The sequence below is a fragment of the Zingiber officinale genome, chromosome 2A (genome assembly GCF_018446385.1).
Source record: "Zingiber officinale cultivar Zhangliang chromosome 2A, Zo_v1.1, whole genome shotgun sequence".
Classification (NCBI taxonomy): domain Eukaryota; kingdom Viridiplantae; phylum Streptophyta; class Magnoliopsida; order Zingiberales; family Zingiberaceae; genus Zingiber; species Zingiber officinale.
In genome coordinates, this window is record NC_055988.1 from 38409101 (window position 1) to 38432489 (window position 23389).

Here is a 23389-nt window from a genome sequence, read left to right on the forward strand (position 1 = left end):
CTCTTGACCTTGATACCCTCCTTTTTCTTTTTGATGTGTGTCAAAAAGGGGAGAGTGTTCATTGGAGAATTATTGGAGAACCCAAGTTAGGTTATCGGGTTAACCTAAGCTAGGGGAAGAATGTCAAGGAATGTTCAAGGAAGAACATTGGAATTCTTTTTGATGTGTGTCAAAAAGGGGGAGAATTATTGGAGAACCCAAGTTAGGTTATCGGGTTAACCTAAGGGGAGAATGTCCAGAGAATGTTCAAGGAAAGAACATTGGACATTGGAAGATGGTTGGAAAACCTAAGTTAGGTTATCGGGTTAACCTAACTTGATTTTGGATTTTGTCAAACATCAAAAAGGGGGAGATTGTTGGTGCAACCTTAGGTCAAGGTTGACTTGGTTGACCTGACTCGAGTTGGTCAAGGGTGACCTGACTCGAGTTGTATTTTAATGTTTGACAATGTTTGACGAGAGTAGAAAAGTTGTATTCCGATGTGTTGACAAGAATACGAACTTGGGAGATTGTTGGTGCAACCGTAGGTCAAGGTTGACCGGTTGACCTGAAAAGTCCAAGCAGGGAGCTTGGCACGGGAAAAGTCCAAGTATGGAGACTTGGCACTGGAAAAGTCCAAGCAGGGAGCTTGGCACGCGAAAAGTCCTAGTATGGAGACTTGGCACGGGAAAAGTCCAAGTATGGAGACTTGGCACTGGAAAAGTCCAACCAGGGAGCTTGGCACGAGGGAAAGTCCTAACTGGGATGTTAGGCAGTTGGAAAGTCCTGGTGAGTGAAGCCAGGCAATGGGAAAGTCCTAACTGGGATGTTAGGCAGTTGGAAAGCCCTGGTGAGTGAAGCCAGGCAGTGGGAAAGTCCAGATGGATCAGGGATGATCGGAGTGGGAAAGTCCTAACTGGGATGTTAGGCAGTTGGAGAGTCCTGATGAGTGAAACCAGGCAAGGGAAAATCCAGATGGATCAGGGATGATCGGACTTCTGGTGTTGGAAAGTCCAAGTAGGTCAAGGGAGTGGTCGGATACTTGGCACGAAGAGGAAAATCCAGATGGATCAGGATGATCGGACATCTGGTGTGGAAAAGTCTAAGTGGGTCAAAGGGATTGACCGGACACTTAGCGGGGAGTGCTAGCAGTCGAGGGTGACCGGATGCTAGATGATGTACCAACAGTCAAGGTTGACCGGATGTTGGTGTGGAAGCCTTAGGTTTAGGGAAGTTTGGATCGGTCCGGTGACCGATCCGGTGATATCGTTTGCCTCGATCGGTCAGTGACCAATCGTAATCGGATCGGTGGCTCACGCGGTTGTAATATGATCGGCCGGAGACCGATCGAGGCAACGCAACCTCGCGAGAAGAAGGCGTGGATCGGTCTCGACCGACCCATCTTTGATCGGTCCCGGACCGATCGTGCATAAATGGTGGAAGAAGCTCGACGGTCATGGACCGATCAGATGCCTCGATCGGTCCACAAGACCGATCAGGAGACGCCGATCAGACGAGGGACCGAAGCCTGATCGGTCTGTGGACCGATCAGGAGGTTCCCTGATCGGTCCATGGACCGATCAGGAATCTAGCCGTTGCGACGCAACGGCTAGTTCTCTGCTCTTCTTCTTCGCAGGTATAAAAGAGGGCTACAGGACTTCGGTGAAAATTATTCAGTAGCTACTTCTTCTTCCTTCTGGAAGTTCTCTCCTGCCTGAAGCTTCTGCTTCTTCTTTCTGCTGAGCTTTGTTGAGCTCGTTGGGTGCTAAAGCTTCGCGTGAGCTTCTTCCTGTTGCTGGTTTTCTAGCTAGGCTTGGATCCGAGAAGCTGCTGCTTCACCAGGGTTCCTGCTGACTTCAAGAAGGCAAGCAAGTGTTGTTTACATTTCTGTTCTTGTTTTCTTGTTCCTATTTGTACTCCTATTGTTGTTGCAAAGATTGTGGTGAGGTTTCTCCACCCACAAGGAGTATCTATTAGCCGGGTTTCCGGGGACTCATCCACCGACGGATTGGTAGGCTTCGTCCACCTTACGGACACGCCGAGGAGTAGGAGTTCATCTCCGAACCTCGTTATATGGTTTGTCTTTCTTCTCCTGTTTTCTTTCTACGTTGTATTTCCGCTGCACTAACCTAATCGTAGGAAGAAACGCGAAAGATTGGGGTCGGCTATTCACACCCCCTCTCTAGCCGTACGAAGGATCCCAACAAGTGGTATCAGAGCAGAGGTTTGCTCTTCATCGGATTAACACCCGGGGAGCACGAGCTAGAGGATGGATCTACTCGGAGAAGATGTCACCATTCCACCCTTCTACGAATGCGGTGACTTCGCGTATTGGAAGGTAAGGATGAAGTACTTTCTTATGACTAACATAATGAATTGGTTTTGTGTACAAGAAGGTTTTACTCCTCCGGTGGATAAGGAAGGAAAACCTCTTGAGAAGAAGGAGTGGACCAAAGAACAAATTCACAAATCCGAAATCAACAAAGAGGTAACGAGAATAATTGAATTTTCATTGCCTACTAACATCTTGTGTAAGATAGGTTACAACAATGCCAAGGAATTATGGGATAACTTGGCCAAGTACCATGAGGAGAGCTCCACTTCAAATCATGAAGAGGAGACAAGTGAGTCATCAAGTAGCTCACATCATGGAGGAGAGGAATTAGAAGTTGAGGGTTACTCAACATCTAAGGACGAAGAGGAGGAGAGTTCTTCTTCAAGTTTGATTGGAAATATGTGTTGTAATTCATAATATGACCTGCATGCCATTTTTGTGTGATTGTGCGTGTTGTATATGATCGCGACCTACGCGTCGTGCCTTCCTTTATTTTATATTCCTATTGTAAATAGTTTAGACTCGAATGTAACTCGAGTTTCAAATTTGTAATGTACAAAATTGGAGCGGTGGAAGGTCCACTCGAGGAGGAGTTACGAGGAGAGTGCGAGCAACACATGGCGATCAAAGGGAGGAGATTGGAGAAGCTGTTGACCCTAGGTTGACCATCCGATCTTCTTATTGGCTTGAGAAGATCGTAGTAGGGCCATGACTAATCACAATTTAATTAATTGTTTGTATGTGTGTATGTGATACATGCTAGAGTAGAGTAATTAATTAGTGTTTTAATGATTAGATTAGATCTAAATCGCGTATATGATGCACCACGATTAGATTAGATCTAAATGGAGTATATGATACACATCAACGATTAGATTAGATCTAAATCGCGTCAACTCGAAATGTCTACCATGCCGTGATATCCATCACTACTTCGATCACATATTGTTGTTGAATCTGCCAAAGCAGAGCAACCCATATTATCTTGGTAGGGTGCGGAGGGACAATCTTGGTCCCGCCTATCAACGCATGGGTGAGTACAAACTCAATTAGATTGAGTAAAACAAGTTAAACTCAATTGGATCAGGTTTAACTATAGGCATTTTCCAATGGTTGGTAGATAGGCCAAAATCACATTTATATTAACTCTTAGGCGATTTAGCCAAAGCTAACTCAAGTTTTAATATACTTGCGGATCTTGATCCTATAAACAAGAGTTGTATAGAGATGTAATTGGTAATTAGTTACCTACCGATCATACTAAGTCTTAGGCGATTTAGCCAAAGCTAACTCAAGGCGTAGTATGATGTGGATCTTGTCCCGCAAGAATTATAGCTAGTTGGTTAAAATCTAGTAGGTGTGGTTTGACCACATCCATGACTTGATTCTACAAAAGTTCTATAATTCAGTGAGAGCATCATTTAGTTAAAGGCATAATTAAATGATTAATAGAATATGATTATTTATTTTCTGCATTTTCTGTTGTAGATTGTCATGTCGTCAAACACGAACACCTTCTCCCTGCGTTCTGTCCTTGATAAGGACAAGCTCAATGGAGCTAACTTCCTGGACTGGTACAGGAACCTGAGAATTGTTCTCACACAAGAACGAAAACTGTACATCCTGGAGCAGCCCATTCCCGAGGCACCTCCTGCCACTGCCACGTAAGCTGACAGAGATGCTTATAAGAAGCATCAAGATGACGCATTAGATGTATCATGCCTCATGCTCACAACCATGAACTCCGAACTTCAGAAGCAACACGAGTTGATGACTGCTTATGACATGGTTGAACATCTTCGTCAACTATATCAAGGATAAGCAGGGCACTGGAAGAGGAATTGCAAAGGATACCTGGAAGATCTTAAGAAGAAGGGAAATAAGATTTCTACTTCAGGTATACATGTTATAGAAGTCAATCTCGCTATTTCTTCATCGTGGGTATTAGATACCGGATGTGCTTCTCACATTTGTACCAATGTACAGGCGCTGAAAAATAGAAGGGCATTGACGAAGGGCGAGATAGACCTACGAGTAGGCAATGGAGCACGGGTTGCTGCTGTTGCTGTAGGAACTTACTTTCTATCTCTGCCCTCTAGGCTTGTACTAGAATTAGATGAATGTTGTTATGTGCCTGCTCTTACTAAGAACATAATTTCAATTTCTTGTTTGGACAAGAAAGGTTTTTCATTTATAATAAAGAACAAATGTTGTTCAGTTTATTTAAATGAAATGTTCTATTGTAGTGCACCTCTGATGAACAAAATCTGTATTCTAGACTTAGAGAACCCCATCTATAACATAAATAACAAAAGGTTTGAATCAAATGAAATGAACCAAACCTATCTCTGCACTGTCACTTAGGTCATATAAATGACAAACGCTTATCCCAGCTTCATAAAGATGGTTTGTTGGACTCATTTGATTTTGAATCATATGAGACATGCAAGTCATGCCTACTAGGCAAGATGACCAAGACTCCCTTTAGTGGATACAGTGAAAGAGCGACTGACTTGTTAGGACTTATACATAGTGATGTATGTGGACATTTCAATGTCGCTGCTAGAGGTGGTTATATGTACTTCATTACATTTACTGATGACTTCAGTAGATATGGTTATGTGTATTTGATGACACATAAGTCAGAATCCTTTGAAAAGTTCAAAGAATTCAAGAATGAAGTACAAAACCAGCTTGGCAAGAGTATTAAGATACTTCGATCAGATCGAGGTGGTGAATACCTTAGCCATGAGTTTCGTGACTATCTAGCTGAGTGTGGGATTCTATCCCAACTCACTCCGCTTGGAACACCACAGTGGAATGATGTATCCGAAAGGAGGAATCGTACCCTATTAGATATGGTACTATCTATGATGAGTCACACAGATCTTCTTATATCTTTTTGGGGTTATGCTCTAGACACAATAGCCTTCATAATCAACTGTATTACATCCAAGGCTATGATAAAGACATCATATAGGATATGGACTGAGAGAGATGTTCAGGTGTCTTTTATGAGGATTTGGGGTTGTGAGGCTTACGTTCGACATCAAATCTCAGACAAATTGGGACCCAAATCTAATAAGTACTATTTTATAAGATATCCCAAGGAAACGAATGGATATTACTTCTACATTCTCAGTCAACACAAAATAGTTGTGGTTAAGACTGGGGTTTTTCTAGAAAGGGACTTTGTTTCTAGAAAAACTAGTGGGAGTATGTTCAATCTTGAAGAAGTTCAAGATATGGACCATAGCACTGAAGCCTTGATGGAAGTTGAACTGGAACCACAAAGTGTTGTGGATGATGAGATTTTTCCACAAGGAGAACAACCAGTTCAAGTAGACATACCTCTTCGTAAGTTTGATAGGGTACGTCGTCAGCCTGAGAGATACTCATTTCTCTTGTCTGACCATGATGATGCTATGCTCATTGAGAATGAGCCTACCTCTTATTAGGAAGCTGTGATGAGACCAGATTCTGAGAAATGGCTAGAGGCCATGAGATCCGAAATGAAATCCATGTATACCAACCAAGTATGGACTTTAGTTGATTCACCTGAAGGGGTTAAACTCATTGGGTATAAGTGGGTCTTTAAGAGAAAGACTGACATGGATGGACTTATATATAAGGGTCGTCTGGCAGCTAAAGGTTTCAAACAAATTCATGGTATGATTATGATGAAACCTTTTCTCCAATAGCGATGTTTAAGTCCATTCGGATCATACTTGCTATTGCAGCATACCACGATTATGAGATTTGGCAGATGGATGTCAAAACCGCGTTTCTTAATGGAAACCTGCTCGAGGATGTATACATGACACAACCTAAGGGTTTTGTAGATCTACAGCATACTGGCAGAGTATGCAAGCTGCATAAGTCCATTTATGGACTAAAGCAAGCTTCTCGGAGCTGGAATCTTTGATTCGATGATGCGATCAAATAGTTTGACTTCATCAAGAATGAAGATGAACCCTGTGTCTACAAGTAGGGTGTAGGGAACACAATTGTCTTCCTTGTATTGTATGTGGATGACATACTACTCATTGAGAACGACATCCCTTTGCTGCAGTCTGTAAAGACTTGGCTAGGGAATTGTTTCTCAATGAAGGATTTAGGTGAAGCAACTCGTATTCTAGGCATACAGATCTATAGAGATAGATCTAAGAGATTGCTTGGCCTAAGTCAGAGTACATATATTGACAAGGTATTACTACGGTTTGCCATGCAGAACTCCAAGAAGGGATTTCTGCCGATGTCACATGGTGTGAGTCTTTCGAAGACTCAAAGTCCCTCTTCTAGAGAGGAGAGAGACCGCATGGATACGATCCCTTATGTATCAGCCATAGGATCTATCATGTATGTCATGCTATGTACTCGTCTTGATGTCTCGTATGCTTTGAGCATGACGAGCAGATACCAGTCATATCCAGGTGAAAGTCACTGGATAGCAGTCAAGAATATTCTTAAGTACTTAAGAAGGACTAAAGAATATTTCTTGATATATGGAGGCGATGACGAGCTAGCTGTAAAGGGTTACAGTGATGTCAGCTTCCAAACTGACCAGGATGATTATAGATCGCAGTCTGGGTTCGTGTTTTGCTTAAATGGTAGTGTTGTGAGCTGGAACAGTTCGAAGCAGGACACAGTCGTTGATTCTACAACATAGGCCGAGTATATTGCTGCATCAGAAGCAGCAAAGGAGGCAGTTTGGATCCGCAAGTTCATTACTGAGCTTGGGGTGGTTTCTAGCATAGCTGATCCAATAGAGCTCTATTGTGACAACAATGGAGCAATTGTGTAGGCTAAGGAACCTCGCTCACACCAGCAGACCAAACACATACTACGGCGCTTCCATCTCATTCGAGAGATCATCGATAGAGGAGATGTGAAGATTTGCAGAGTACCCACAGAGGCTAACATCGCAGATCCCTTGACCAAGGCTTTGGCACAGAGAAAGCATGATGGTCACACTAGGTCATTGGGCTTTAGAGCCTACACTGATTGACACTAGTGCTAGTGGGAGATTGTTAGTTAGAGCCCTAGAGCCAATCATATGATGATTATTGTATGGACTCGTTGTATCATATTCCTATGTATATAAAGGTATTTTTTTTGGCTATTATACTTACTTGTATTGGTGCCAAATAACTAATTATAATAATGTCCTTGAGTAGAATGTTCTTATCTATATCATCGATTGGTTGAATCGATAGTGAGATGATATAGAGAACACTACTCTTAATCATTCCTAGTCAAGTATTAACATTTAGGGACAATGTTAATGTGATGAGACTAGCATGTAGGTCAACTCGATGACTTGATCTCACAAGTCATGGATATAGAGATATCAAGTTGACACATGGGTATGCATTAGAGAATGTATACTGAATAACCCGCCATGAAAAAGTATCATGGATCGTTATATGAGTGTCATATACTTTCTCATGTGGCTATTAGTATGACTATTAGTCCTTGGACCTAAAGTCACCATGGTTCCCTACATAAGGAGTTGCATACTTTGGCTTCGTCAAACGTCACTCGTAACTAGGTGGACTATAAAGGCGATTACTCGGTATGTAACAAATTATGCGAAGGGATGTGAGTGATGTAGATGGAATATATCCCTCCTATATAATGGGAGTGACATCGTTATTCTTGATAGAGTGAGACCACTAAGTGCATGGTTATGCCCAAGTGAGTTAATATGAGATATTGAACTCATTTGATTAGAGTGAGTTTACTTGGAGTTCAAGATTTAGATTGATCAGAGGATGACACCGTCTATGCCTCAAATTGATCAACCTAGATGTCAAGGATAGAAGAACACTTGTCATATATTGTGAAAAGTCACAATTAGTAGTCACAAGGTGATGTTGGATCTCAACATTCTTGTAACTTGGGTAGCAATGATGTATTGCTAGATGCCGCTCATTGTTTATGTTTCTAAATAAGATTTAAAAACATTGCCAATGTTACAAGAACCTATTGGGTCGCACACAAAGAGCAAGTGGATGGAGATTAGGTTCATATGATGAACCAATTGGATTAGGTTCATGTGATGAATCAAAATTGGATTAAGAGTAATCCAAAGTAGACTTATTGAGTTAGACTCAATTAGATTCAATTGTTGAATGAGTATAATTTAAAGTTGATTCATTGAGTCAATTTATATTAATGAATTGAGATTCATTGAATTAAAATTGACTTGTATCAAAGGTTGGATTTAACTCACCTAAGAAGAGAAGTGGTCAAGTTTGACTTGACCAAAATAGGAAGTTGAAACATCAAGTTTGACTTGACCAAATGCCACATCATGAAGGTTGACTCTTCCTACATGGCATGACTAGCTTTGCCACATCATCTCCACATCATCAAAGGAGATCAAGAGGCATGGAATGTCAAGAGTCAAAGACCCTTGGCATTCCATGTGTGGCCGACCACATAAAGGAATATGAGTTTCATTTGTGGCATTGATTTTGGTGATTGAATGCTTCTTCCTCCTTAGCTCTCATCTTGCTCCTTCTCCTCTCTTGGCCAAGAGCTCCAAGCAAGGCAAGAAGGTTAGTGAGTTTTAGTTCCAAGAAGAAAGATAGAGTGATAGTCACATAGAAGAGTAAGAAGAGTGTTTGAGATTCATTCTATCTTTTCTTTTCTCTATCTTCTTCTTCCAATCTCATCTGAGAGCCCTAGGAGTGCTAGCACACTTGTGGTGTTCTCTTCTCCATCTAGAGTGGTTTGAGAATCACTTTTTGTTCGTGTGGATACTACTAGAGGTGTGTACACTTGAACACACTCGAGATCCGGCAACACTTGGACGAGCGGGATTCGTAAAGGGCTTCGCTACAAGGATAATCTCTTAACCATGTAGATCTAATGTAGATCTAGGGTAGAAAAACTTGTACATGTAAAATTTTATCTTCGCACGGATCCGGTGGCATGGGATTTCGGGATTTTCTCAACGCAAAAAGTGATTTTTGCGGCTCAAAAATCCCAACATGTAAGGCATCATTGTCTGTAAAAGAATACTCTACCACGGATGGTCCCGTGGGCACGCTATCATAGATAGTCCCGTGGGCAGTCAAACTCTACAAGTACCCATCCAATAAGAATAAGAAGTAGACATCACCATGTACTAGGGTACACGCCATTAGCTATATCACTATCTAATGTATAGTACATGTATAAACAATCAAACATAGCAACAAGGAGACTGCATAGATGTCCAATGGAATAAATAGAAGGGCAAGCAGAACAAATAGCAATATCATGAATCAATCAAATATAGAGTAAAGGTAAAATATGTATACTATCATAACAATGAAAAAAAAGTCATGCACTAAGTACAAAGGATCTAAAAGAGAACAAGAGGGAACTACCCACCTCATCGTAGATCGTCCTATCTCCAAGTTAGTGCACCTGCCTCAAGCTCGAATCCTTTTTCCCCTTTTTCTTTCCAGTAAAGCTAACACTAGGCAGCAATTGGCTGTTAACCAGCGAGGAGAGCAACATCCGATGTGGCAGCGATTAGAGATACATGCGGCCAGTGCGACGACAGAGCACGGGCAAAGACAAGGGGTGATTGTTGGTTGCTCGCATTAAGGACTCAAGAAGGTAGTGACTACATGGTCGGGAAAGCAGCGGTGGTGGCTGCTTATGGTCGAAGGCCAAGGAACGACGGTGGTTGCCATGCGGCTCGCCGGGGGAAGGAATGATAGTCATTAGTCAAGTTCTTCAACCTTGGTAGGTCACAAGTCGCTCTAGAGATGGCTTGAGAGATGGTAGTCGTTAGTAAAGTTCTTCAACAATTAGCCTACTACAATAGCAACAGCGCCGTAGCACGAGCAAGGAAAAGGGGGGGGGGGGGGGGGATAGTCAGCCAAGGCTTCATTGGCGGTCCGATGAGGTGGCGGCTACCGCGATGCTGACTCTGTCGAGTTCAAGTGTCACACATAGATGGAAGAGGGGCCAAGGTTGTGGTTGGCGGCGTGTGGTCGAGCACCCCATGTGAGAGGAAGGAAAACGACACAGGGGGATTAATGAAACTTAGGTTTTAATCAATGAACTTAGGATAAGGTCCAATCAACTCCTCATTTAAATTGAGTATTCTAAACAATATTTATTAAGGCATGTCCATTTATCCTTATAAAAATAATCTCAATATTCATATTAAATTCTGAAAAAATCCCTTAAATTCTAATAAATTCTCTAAATTTATTTCCTTCTTAATTTCACACCCATACAACGTTATTTTCCTAAATAAATTAACTTACATCAAATTTTAATGATTTTAATACTTATATATATATATATATTTGATATATTACAATTATAGTATGATCAATGATGAGTCATACAGATTTTCCTACTTCCTTTTGGGGATATGATCTAGAGATAGCTGCTTCACACTTAACTGTGTTCCATCAAGATGGTCATAAAAACACCATATACGATATGGACCGAGAAGAATCCCAAGATGTCTTTTATGAAGATTTGAGGTTGTGATGCTTATATTCAACTTCAAGTTTCAGAGAAACTAGGATCTAAATTTAATAAGTGTTATTTTATAGGATATCATAAGGAAATGAAGGGATATCACTTTTATAATCTCATACAAAGTAAAAAAGTAAAATGTTTGTTGCTAGAAATGATGTTTTTCTAGAAAGAGATTTTATTTCTAGAAGAGCTAGTGGAAGTAAAGTCAATTTTGAAAAAAATTCAAGATACACAAACTAATAATGAGGCCTTAATAGAAATTGAATAGGCACCACAAACTGTTGGGGGTCATAATTCTATTACACTGCAAGTAGTTGTGGAGCAACAACTTATTCGGGTAGAACAAGCGCTACACAGATATGATAGATTACAATATCAGCCTAAGAGATATTCTTTTTCTCTTGTCTGACCATGGTGATATAATGCTTGTTGATCTCAATGAACCTACGTCCTATCAAGAAGCTATAATAAACCCAAATTCTGAGAAATGGCTAGAGGTCATGAGGCCCACAATGAAATCTATATATACCAACCAAGTATGGACTTTGGTTGATCCACTTGAAGGGATTACACTCATTGAGTATAAGTGGATCTTTTGAAGCGAAGACTGACATGGATGGTCTTATATATGCCTATAAATATAGATTGGTGGCTAAAGGATTCAAGCAAATTCATGGTATAGACTATAACAAAACTTTTTCACCAGGTGCGATGCTTAAGTCTATTCGAATCATTCTTGCTATTGCAATTTATTATGATTATAAGATCTGACAAATAGATGTCAAAATTGCATTTCTTAAAGGCAATCTACTTGAGAATGTGTATATGACACAACCTAAAGATTTTTTAGATCCAAAGCATGCTGGAAAGGTATGTAAGTTGTAAAGATCCATTTATGGATTAAAGTAAGCTTTTAGAAGCTGGAATATTCGATTCGATGATTCAATCAAAGTGTTTGGTTTTATCAAGAATAAAGATGAATCTTGTGTCTATAAGAAGGTTAGTGAGAGCACAGTCATCTTTCTTATATTGTATGTAGATGACATACTTTTCATTAGAAATAATATTCATATTCTTCAGTCAGTGAAGACTTGGCTTAAGAATTATTTCTTAATAAAGGAATTAGGAGAAGCAGCCTATATTTTAGATATCAAGATTTATAGAGATAGATCTAAAAGATTGTTTGGCATAAGTCAGAGTATATATATTGACAAAGTGCCTAATTGTTTTATCATGCAAAATTCCAAGAAGAGCTTTTTGCTGATGTCACAAGGTGTGTGAGTCTTTCGAAAATTCAATGCCCCTCTTCTAGGGAAAAAAGGACCACATGGATTAATATCCTTATGCGTTTACTATAGAATCTATCATGTATGTCATACTTTGTATTCGCCTTGCTATTTTGCAACCATTAAGCGTGACGAATATATACCAATCAGATCCAGGTGAAAGTTATTGAATAACAGTGAAAAATATTCTTAAGTACTTGAGAAGAACGAAAGAATATTTCTTGATATTTGGAGGTGATGAGGAGTTATATGTAATGCACAAAATATCCATGTGAGTTAGGTAATGTTACATGGATTGCCTAGTTCTTATCCTCTATGTTCATGCTCTTATAGAAAACCTAACTAAATACTGACACAACCTCGCGATAGCCACATCAGAGTCAGAGTGTTTATCCCATTGGCATTCAATGCTAGTAAGTAGAATATGTAATGCAGAAAGTCCAGTTAAAGAATTACCCTTTATCGCTAAGAGCTCCAGGTAATATAATCTACATTACACCATGCATTTCATAGCATGGAATTGAGATAAACCTATTAAGTTCTAATTAGCTATTTTCTTATAGAGTATTGACCTCCCTTTCAAAGCAATACTCTAAATGTTCGGTTAAAGGGATACCTTTATCACTAGGGCCTCTCGATTATACGATCTAGAGCACCCCCTTACATGGATATCAATCCTCTACGTCATTGAATAAAATATGCAAAAGATATATAAATGTGTCACACACATATTTCATCAAACATGAACAACGCATTAAACATGTCATTGAATATAAAACATGGGAAATCTATATAGTTTTACATCTCCATCATATTACAAATACTTCCTAATTCTAGAAAGGGAGATCTACTCTATTGTAAGGGAAGAACAAATTTAAAACATAAAATAAAACATACTTACAACCCTAGATGTGAGAAGAAGGGGAAGAATAACCTGAAAAGAAAGTTAGAAAAATCTCTTACTTTGAACTTGACAAGGACACAATATTAATTAAGCACAGTTAATTAACATTAAAAATAATAACATAAAATAAGTAAGAGGACAAAGAGATTTAGCCTTTTATAGACTTTGAAAGCACAAAAATAACTAGGAAAAGTGATATAATGCTTGATGTTTAATTTCTAACTCTAGGATTTTTTTATAGTCTCATAGGGAAAAGTTACTATTAGTTCACGTCAGTTGGAGGCACCTCCAAAAAGATCCAGGACGCCTCTAAGAGGATAAAGATTATCCTCTTCTCAACAGTAGCTTAATGACTACTATTCATTGGAGGCGCCTCTATGGAAGCTCCAAGGCACTTATAAGAGAGGCGCGCCTCTAGCCTGTAGCCTCCATTAGAGCGCCTCCATAAAGAGGCACGAGGACGCCTCCAACCTCCATCAGGGCACCTCCATCAAGAGACACGGGGTGCCTCTAACCTCCATCAAGAGGCACGAGGGCGCTTCCAATCATCTTGGAGGCGCCTCCAACTAGCTTGGAGTTACATTCAGCCTGTCCAGTTAACCTCTAAATGGTTAACTCTTCCTCGCACTTCTTTAAGTGATGCTTCGGCCATCCGGAATTGAGTTTACCTAAACCCAATTCTGATCTTCTCCTCAAGCAAGTTTTTTCCACGGCTTCTCGTTCCTCGAACCATCGCGTGCATCATTCTTGTGCACCGATGCACTCTTCTACAGCTTTTTGTTCCTCGGATGTACCAAGCCCATCAACTCGTTTCCCGTGCGTTCTTCTCGCTTGTCACATCTTTTGCTTGACTTTTTGTGTTCCTAAGTTTTTGTATACTTAGATACAAGACATCAAAAGACACAAGACCTAACTTAACTCAATTGATCACATTAAAACCAATCTGGGATAAGTTTGATATTATTTTTTTCTTAAATTTCAATGGAGTGATTGCATCCCTCGTCCCCATGTGGCTACACCATTGCCCCCACGGGCATAACCAAATTAATATTTAGGTGGTAGATTGTCACATGAGAGCAAAGTTCTAATCCTCACAGGAATACTCCTTTAGGGAATAAAATCTTTCTCACCTAAAGAGCCTACTCGGTCATTATGATTTATTTTCTTTATCTTACTCTGGGGCTCAAGGTGAGGGACGTTAGGTGAGCGAGTCATTTTTGTCGGGGATGATTTTACTTATAATATTTATATTTTATAAAAAAATCAAAATAAAACTTATATAATATACCTATACAATATCAAAATGACAAAATAAAAAAAAATTATGGTCATGCAATTAAATTTACTAAAAAAAATTAACAATTAGTTATGAAAACCTTAATTTTTAAAAGTTTGATAAGAGATCCTTCGATGGCTTATTTTAACTTACTTGCAGAATTTTTTTTTCTTTCTTTCTCATGTATGCTACGAAAACAAAAAGTCTATTGACTATTTCATAGGAGACAGATTTTCAATTAAAAAAATTGTTAGCAATTAGTCTCATTGCTTAATTTTAAGGATGACCAATATTAAGAGTGTAAATGAATTAAGTCATTCGTGAGTCGTTCATGAACAACTCGATCAAAATTTGACTTAAGCTCAGAGTTGATCGAGCTCGAGCCAAGCTCAAAATTGATCGAGCTCGAGCCAGCTCGAATTTGATCGAGTATGAATTGACTTGTTTAATATTTGAGCCGAGCACAAGTCAATTTAATACTAGCTCCAGTACTAATTTAATATTTAATATTTTTAAAAAATTTTACATTAAAATTAAATAATAAATTTAGAAAATATTTGTGGTTAGAAGTTTTTATTAAATAAACAGAGATGGAAGGTTCGAATCTGCGCTCGATACCTTTCAGATAAGTAGATTTTCAACCAAGAACTAACAGCTAGATATCATGGTATCAATCTAAATTGAAGCTACTTGGCCGCATTTACCTCTTTTCGGAACGAACCGGACGTCTGAGCTTAATCCTTTTTGCAGCTGTAGTCTTCTCTGCCTTCTGGTTGGCTCTGCCTCTGTCGTTAGTTGTTATCTTCTTATCCGCAGTCTCTTACTCGATTATTGAGCTGCTCTCGAGCCATGGCGGTCGCCGTCGCCGCCTCTCTCCTTCCATTCTTCTACCACCTCCTCGTCCTTTCGGCCTCCCGATGGCTCTACGCCGGCGCTGCCTACATCGCGTACAACACGTCAGGTAGCCTCGTCCCAGGCAAGATTAACGTCCACCTGGTTCCCCACAGCCACGACGACGTCGGCTGGCTCAAGACCATCGACCAGTACTACGTCGGTTCAAATAACTCCATCCAGGTCTCCTCCCACCGACATTTTCCTCCGGCTGGCTGGATTTGGGGCTTTTGTGTTTGATTCTTGATCTGATCTTTTCCCCCCATTTTTCTGTTTGGATTCCCGCTGCGAGGGAAAACAGGGTGCTTGCATCCAGAATGTGTTGGATTCGGTTGTGGAGGCTCTCCTCAATGACAAGAATCGAAAGTTCATATACGTGGAGATGGTTTGCCATTGCTTTTCCTTTATAACCTTTTCTTTTCTGCGACTGATTTTTCTTAGAATTGTTGGTTTTGGGATCTTCCGTTTTTCCTAAAGCATTTTTGCTTTCGTTATCTGGGTTTCTCCACTTAGGCTTTCTTCCACCGGTGGTGGCGACAGCAGAGCGATACCACGAAGAAGTCAGTAAAGGGGCTCGTTAGCTCGGGACAATTGGAGTTCATGTAAACTACCTCCCTCCCCCCATTTTTCAACTGCAAGATAATCTCTTCTCCAAGTTCTTGGATACAACTACAAGCGTTGTCCAATTGGTTACTACTTTTTCATTTTCCGTACCTTCTTTTGTCAACTGTTGTATAAGTATTAAAATTCATGGGTTGGCGTGACTTTCTACTTTTTCCCTCCTATTTGATGCTTCCTTTTCTTATATATTATCCATTATCCATTTCCTTTTTCCATAGAAACGGAGGTTGGTGTATGCATGATGAGGCAGCTGTCCACTACATTGACATGATTGATCAAACTACTCTCGGGCATCAGTTTCTGAAGCAGGAGTTTGGTCAAGTTCCAAGGATTGCTTGGCAGATTGATCCATTTGGCCATTCTGCTGTACAAGCTTATTTGCTTGGAGCAGAGGTACAAGCTTTGAGCTACTGTTAGACTTACTCATTGGATTTAATTGAGCGACAGAATTAGCCACAGAAGAGAGGGGACACATAACAAAAAGCAGATCTTGGAAAAAAATATTGGGAGACATGGAAGATGAGAAATTCATGTCTTGACTTTTATACCATCTTATAATTTTATTGAGCTAAAGCTTATGTTAGAGAATGTGCAATTTATATATGTCTAGATTATATACCTACCTATTAGAGATTGGTTAATTTATATCTCATCCACCTACCAAGATAAGTAGGATTCAATAATTGAAAACCATGTTTGTTTTGCTTGTACTTTTGTTTTGTTTTGTTCGTTTGACATATTGTTATTTGGTATCTTGGTTGTACTCTTTTATAAAAGAAATGAATATATATATGTATGCATGCTTCAGCTAGGGTTTTAGATGTCATGAAGAGTATTGACTCTTATCCAATACTCCTACCCTTATGGTTCTTTCGCTACTAAACCTTTCTGGGGTATTAGGTTAAGAGTCAATACTCGGTGAAATTGAGTCAAATTATATAACTCATACTGAAATGTAGTGCACTTTCTTTTGGGGGTCCCCTTTGTGATGCTCGAACTTCAAACCTTTCTAGAATCTTGATCCAAGGGGTTGGATGGTCGCTTCAAGGTTGTTATTGTTTGATTTGACCTATAGTTTATGCTTTTTCATGTGGCATGTGCTTGGCTTACAACTTGTGTTTTTTGCACCCCATAATTTTTTGCACCCATCTCAGATTATCGGCCTATCTTTTGTTGTACGGTATTATATAAGGTTATTTCTAAGGTAGCTAGGATGTCAAACGTTATGGGTCAAATTCTTCATCTGTTTTTAGTGGCTTTTGGTAGGCAGGCTCATCACTCTCAACATCCATTTAGCAAAGGAGCTTTTTTAGGAGGTATACTAGAAATATGATATCACCTCGATGCATTATGAAGATTGACCTCCAGAAGACCTTTGATTTAGTCAATTAAGACTTTCTGCAAGAAGCTATGTGGTGGATCATAATTCGAAATTCAGATATATTGTTTTTACACTCCTATGCGCAGCGGAACTTTAAAATTTGTTTTATGGTTTAACAATTAAATCAAAGGAGTGTTCATATGAATTTTTCAAAAACAAACATGAGCATGATCTTTAATCTAAGTATGCATTACAATCTTACCATTCAAGTAAGATTCTTAAAGCATAACAAAGATAAACTATCTATTGATTGATTCATCTGATGTCAATTTAATATTTTTATTTAAACATGCAAAATTATTTAATTTAAACATACTAGATCATTTAAGCATAGTCTAAATAAAGCTATTGACATATTCATCAATATACAAATGAATCAAAAACATAAGCGAACACATATCTCCCAAACAACCTATGTATAGGGATGAGTCCAACTATTTTAGGTTTAGCGAAATAGTTCTTCTTTGTTTGTCTTGAACTTGTGCTTCCTTTGTCTAATCGGATCCACGATCAGAGCCCCCTTTCTAACACTTGATCGCACTAGAGATCAAGTGTCGTTTTTCGTTGAGACCGTCGTAACGACTTCCTCAAAGATGAAGAAATTGCTGCCTAACTACCCCTTCACAAGGGGCTACCAAATAGAGATATATAGGAAAAATGGGCGGCAACAATCTTCTTAGAGAAGAAAAATAAGTGACAAAGAGATGAATTTCTCTTGATGGAAGAAAATGGGAAGATCTGTATCTTCTTCTCTTTTGAAGGGGCGATAACTTGAAAGAAAAAAACTTCTTGATAACTCTAAGGATGACCACTCTCTTTATAGTTCTTCAACTCTCCAAGGAAGATAAAGAGATATATGTCTCTGCATCTCTCCAAGGATAATGAAGAGATGTGTCTCTTCATCTCTCTAAGGCAGATGAAGAGATATGCGGCTAACAAATTAAATCTAGCCATTTTCTTTCTTCCATCTTGGCGATATTAGAACTTTTCTAAAACCCAATAATGTGAGTCCATCATAATCATATTAATTGGGCTTCCACGTGATCCTTTTGTTAGAGTAGGTGCCTTGCAAAGCCAACTGTTGGCTAGGACTTTATTGACTCTTGTAAATAAGTAATCTTTATTTTAATATAATTCAATTTAGTTTGACATTTACTTTATCTTTATACCCATGCTAGATGCATAGATAAAGTCCTTGAATATACTATAGTGAGATGTGATGGTATATATGATGGTCATTATTAAATGCATCAATATTCATTGTATATTCTAAATTTGTTCCTAGTCAATTGGACCGCCTAATAAACAAGGATAAAAGGCTGCTTGAGCTAGAGAGTAGCATCTGTGATGTAGTGTACATGTTTCATTGGTAAGGACATAGAGATGTTCAAATATACATATGAGTGATCATACGATGAGTTCATCGAACATCCCTCACACAGACTTTCCAAGTGATTATCATTTATCGAGTGGATAAGTCTTTGGTTGTTGTTGTACACTAGTAGTCCTTATGACCCGGGATAACACTGAGACTCTATATGCTGGGGTTGTATTTTGACTCATTTACCGACTCTATTAGGATCATTAGATAGTGAGATTGGGTGTAGTAACTAAACATATAGGAGTCAATATTGTAGTCTGAGGATTCACCACACACTCACAAGTGTGGATATCCTATGTCATATATTATTTTATAGTGTATGAAGTCTCTGATCAGAGCTGTAAGATGTACTTTAGGAAAGGAGTTTCCTAGTTACACATGCGATATCACTATAAGATATATCACATGGTTGTCGAATCAATATACAATCCTCGATATACCAATAGTTGTAGATTCAACAAGAATGTATGAGATGAAGGGACTAGACTGAACGTTAACCATGATCGACTGGTTCTTGCAGGCACTATTCAGTGATACCTAGGGAATTATAGGGTGGTGCTACTAGACGCTCTTACCATGATTCGTTGGGTCTTAATCAGAATTAGTTTTGACTTCCTATAATTAAGGAGTTGATTATAGGATGGGGCTATTAAGGGCATGCCCGAATAAAAGACAAGTATCGTCTTGAATCACAAAGAGTTGTGAATCCATGACTACCTATATCCCTGAATCATTGAGGGTCACACAAGTATTGATTTCCTTATTTCCCGTTGAGAAAGACAAATTCAAGTAGTTGAATTTGGCGAATAACGTTTGATGCGATCAAACAGTGTATTGACAAAGAAAGTTTGATATGATCAAATGTTAGAGTGATTTCCAATCAATGGAAACAAGGAGAGTGGAAGAGTCCCACACAAAGTATATAAATTAGATTTATATTATTGTAATAGTGAGCAAGTATATTTATCGCGTCAACGATATTGGATCGTTGATATGATTATAATGGACTCATATTATTGGGTTCTAGAAGAGTTCTAAAAACCCAATAGACAAAGATGGAAGAGATATTGGGTTTTGAAAGTTCAAGCCTAAAAGGAAATGTAATATATTAATATTTGCATCATGAAATTGAAAATAGGAATTTCATTTCAACGTGTAATGAAAAAGAAAAGAGAATATTTTTATTTTTTCCCTTTTCCACCAATTCCATGTTATCCATTTTTCCACTTTCTCCACTCCTCCACCTAAGCCACTCTCTCCACTCCTTTTGAAAAGAAATGGCAACACTCAAAAAGGAATGAAAACTGATAGAGTTTTTGATTAAGATACATAATCCATCAGTAGCTTCTCTTGGAGGGGTTGGACATCAAAAACTTTTGATTTTCCTTGGGGAGTTGAGCGACCACTTCACCTTTGAAGCTCTTGAAGAAAGATACGGCAGCCACATTTTTCCTTGAGTTTTGCTGAATTCGGACATCAAGCGTTTCCATCCTCTATTTGGAGAAATTCGGCAGCCCCCTTTCAAAGAAAGAAGATAGAGATCTTCTTCCTCTCTTCCATCGAAAAGTCTCATCTCCTTGTTGTTGCTTTTCCTCTTAGAGAAGTATTGTAGCCGCCCACCTTCTTGCAGAATTTTAGAAGGCGTAGCCCCTTGTTGAGGGCTATTAGACATCCCCTTGTGAAGGGGTAATTGGCCAACTGCTTCCTTATCTTCGAGGAAGACGTTTCGATCGTCTCGACGAAAAATGACATTTAATATCTAGTGCGACCAGGTGTTGGAAAGAGGACTCCGATCATTGCCCGGATTAGACGAAGGAAGTACGAGCTCGTGACAATCAACGAAGAGTTATTTCACTACAACCAGAACAGTTAGAGTCATCCCTAAACATAGGTTGTTTGGAAGGTATGTTTATACTTTTACAATGATTCATATGTATATTGATGCATGTGTTAATAGTTTTATTTAGATTTTACTTAAATGATCTAATATGCTTATTTTAGATAGTTTAACATGTCTAAATAAAATGATTAAATTAGCATTATATGAATAAATCACAAATAAAATTTTAAATTTCCGCTATGCATAGGTATAGGGATGACAATGGGGTGGGGCGGGGATAGGTTTACCATCCCCACCCCGTCCTCGAATTTCATCCCTGTCCTCATCCCCGCCCCCATCCCCATTTTTTCGGGTTCGGAGAATCCCCGAACTCGAACCATCGGGGATCAAATCCCCATCCCCGCCTCATCCTCTCTTTCATCCCCAAATTAATTTTATATTATTATTATTATTATTTTATTAATATTAATATTAATATCAGTATTAATAATAATTTTATTATTAATATTTTAATTTTTTAATATTAATATTATTATCAATATTATTATTAATATTTTTAAAATAATATTATAATAATAATAATAATAATAATAATAATATTATTATTATTATTTTCAGGGCGGGTTCGGGGATGGGGACAATATCCCCATACTCGCCCCGAACCCGTCCCATCCCCGAAAAAAATCTCCGAATCCATCCCCATCCTTGAATAAATCAGGGATCCCCGTCCCCATTTAGAGTTTTCCCCTCGGGGCCCCGAACCAGCGGGGAAAATTGTCATCCCTACATAGGTGTGTAGAAACACGATATCTGAATTTCAAATTCGGTTCCAACACCTTTGGGCTTCCGAGTGCTGCTACTTCGTCCTCCTGTTGTACTGCGAAGCTGTTGTGCCCGACAACCATTTAGAGGACTTCCGATCACGGACGATAGACCGACGTTGACAAACAAGCGTTCGGACTTCAATTCTTTCTTATTGGTAACAAAGTTATTTTATTATACTTAATTCTGCATAAAGGAAAATGTAGTCTGTTACACTTTTCTATTCTTTCTCTTTGTACTCGATTTCCTCTTCCGGAGGTACTTGAAGAGGTATTTAAGTGGATTACCCATCGATATATCCGCGGGACTTGAATCTTGGAGTAGAGTCGCCGAAAGCTCCAAACCAAGTAAAATTGAACACATGCTTTCTTGCCACTTTTCTACTTCGTATTCTAAATTATTTTTCCGTTGCGTACTTCGCTTTTAGTTTTAAAAGAAAAGACAAGTTTTCAAAAACCACTTGATTCACCCCACTCTCACGTGCGACTCGATCCAACACTGGGGAGGTAAAGGTGTACCACAAGCATATATTCTTCGCATTCTCTTGTTGTAAATGTGATCAACAATGCCAAGAGGTCAAGGAAGGATGGATAACCAGAAGCACGACGTCAACATTCTTACCTTGTTGGGGAGAACAACTAATATCTAAAAAGAGGAGCAAAATAGATTAAGGGTGCACAACATGCAATCCAGAGTTTTGATATATGACTAAGGTTAAAGTTAGGTTAGTTGTGATCTAAACAATTATGTCAAGTTTGTAGGTGCAGGATACAGACATGTGTTAAAATCTTGGTTTTGAACCTAAGTCCTAATGAATCTAGGCATCTAAGTCTTGGTTGGGAATCAGACATGAGTTAAGTCTTGGTTGGAGACCAAGTAATAAATTTCTAGCTGGAGATTAGGTGAATCACAAAATTCTTACTTGGACACTACGTGAATAAAGTCCAAGTGTGTGGAATTAGTTGGATGTTGATTGCTTGACACAAGTTCAAGAGTGTGGAATTAGTTGGGAGCTGATTGCTCAGCACAAGTCCAAGTGTGGGCTGATTGCTTAGCAAAACCGAACTAGACGGGTCAAATTTAGTCAAGTGTGAGTAACTTCACATTCTATATCATACTCATTACGTGTAACGACGGTAGGAAACATGTTCGACGATTCAACAATCGGATGGAATTCGGTGGCGACTGGCTGGTGATAACTCTCGACGAAGGGATTTCGGAGAGTTCAGGCGTCTATAGTTGGGTTTAGATGATCGGAGTGTATGTGACCGGAGCAGCTTCTAGGTGACCGAGAGACGATGTTATCAGCAATTCGAACAAGGCGGTCCAGATGAAGTTTGACCCCTGCCCATGTGATCAGAAGGTGTACGGCAATCGAAGAGTTTCGTTAATGTTATGACCGAGAAGGCTCTAGGCGACCAGAGGAGTCCTATATAAGGAATTTCGAGGCAGAGCTTGAAAATCAACTCATCTACATAGAATTCACTCTTCCTCTCGCGCTCGAAGTGTTCCTTTGCCTTATGTGCTGCGATACACACTTTATTTTTATTGACAACACCTATAGTAACATTTTTATTTTCGGTGTTGCCTTAATCTATTTTATCGTGCTTAAACTTTTTATTTTTTTCTGTAAGATTTCTCAACTTAAGAGAAATTAGAAATAAGAATCATATTCTATATGTGCTGCATGTTTATACTTTTGGTTTGATTGATCAACTTGTATGCTTGAACTGTTAGCTAAATTCATTTGTATGCTTTGATTTGCCTTTATCTTGATTGAATCAGTGTAAGTTTAATTTATATCTCTTACTATTGTTGATTCAACTGTTTTAAATTAGTATTTGCTCATTTTTAAATTCTTAACGCTATTTACACCCCCTCTAGCGTCAATTTCGATCATACAAAGCGGGTTGAGCGGATAGAAAATAGGAACGCGTGGATAGTTGCATGTCTAAGTTGGATTTCCCTACCTGGCGCATCTAGCTAGTAGAAGTTATCTCACCTCACTCTAAACCAGTTAGACTAAGAAATTGTATTAAAGTTGATTTAACTACTGTTCCTTAAAATGACTTTGTTCGAGTGATTGTTGTTCCGATTCTCATGAAGTCTGCTGTGTCTCCCCATGACCTAGAAGCTAATTTCAGAAACTCTTGCTAAATTCGTTTAAAGTAAAACCT

At 39.0% G+C, this 23389-nt stretch overlaps 1 protein-coding gene across 3 annotated transcripts in view; it reads left to right on the plus strand.

Annotated features, from left to right (window-relative positions):
• The first annotated feature begins 14955 nt into the window (after nucleotides 1-14955).
• The window catches only part of LOC122041044 (alpha-mannosidase At3g26720-like), a 105049-nt gene continuing 96615 nt past the window's right edge, over nucleotides 14956-23389 (plus strand). For 2 of the 3 annotated variants that reach the window (XM_042600579.1, XM_042600578.1), the window contains exons 1-4: nucleotides 14956-15350; nucleotides 15469-15552; nucleotides 15681-15769; nucleotides 16007-16181. In XM_042600579.1, coding sequence (XP_042456513.1) covers nucleotides 15126-15350; nucleotides 15469-15552; nucleotides 15681-15769; nucleotides 16007-16181 — 573 coding nt within the window. In that variant the 5' untranslated portion in view covers nucleotides 14956-15125. The remainder of the gene's footprint in view (nucleotides 15351-15468; nucleotides 15553-15680; nucleotides 15770-16006; nucleotides 16182-23389) is intronic. The other variant, XM_042600577.1, reaches the window with a different exon arrangement.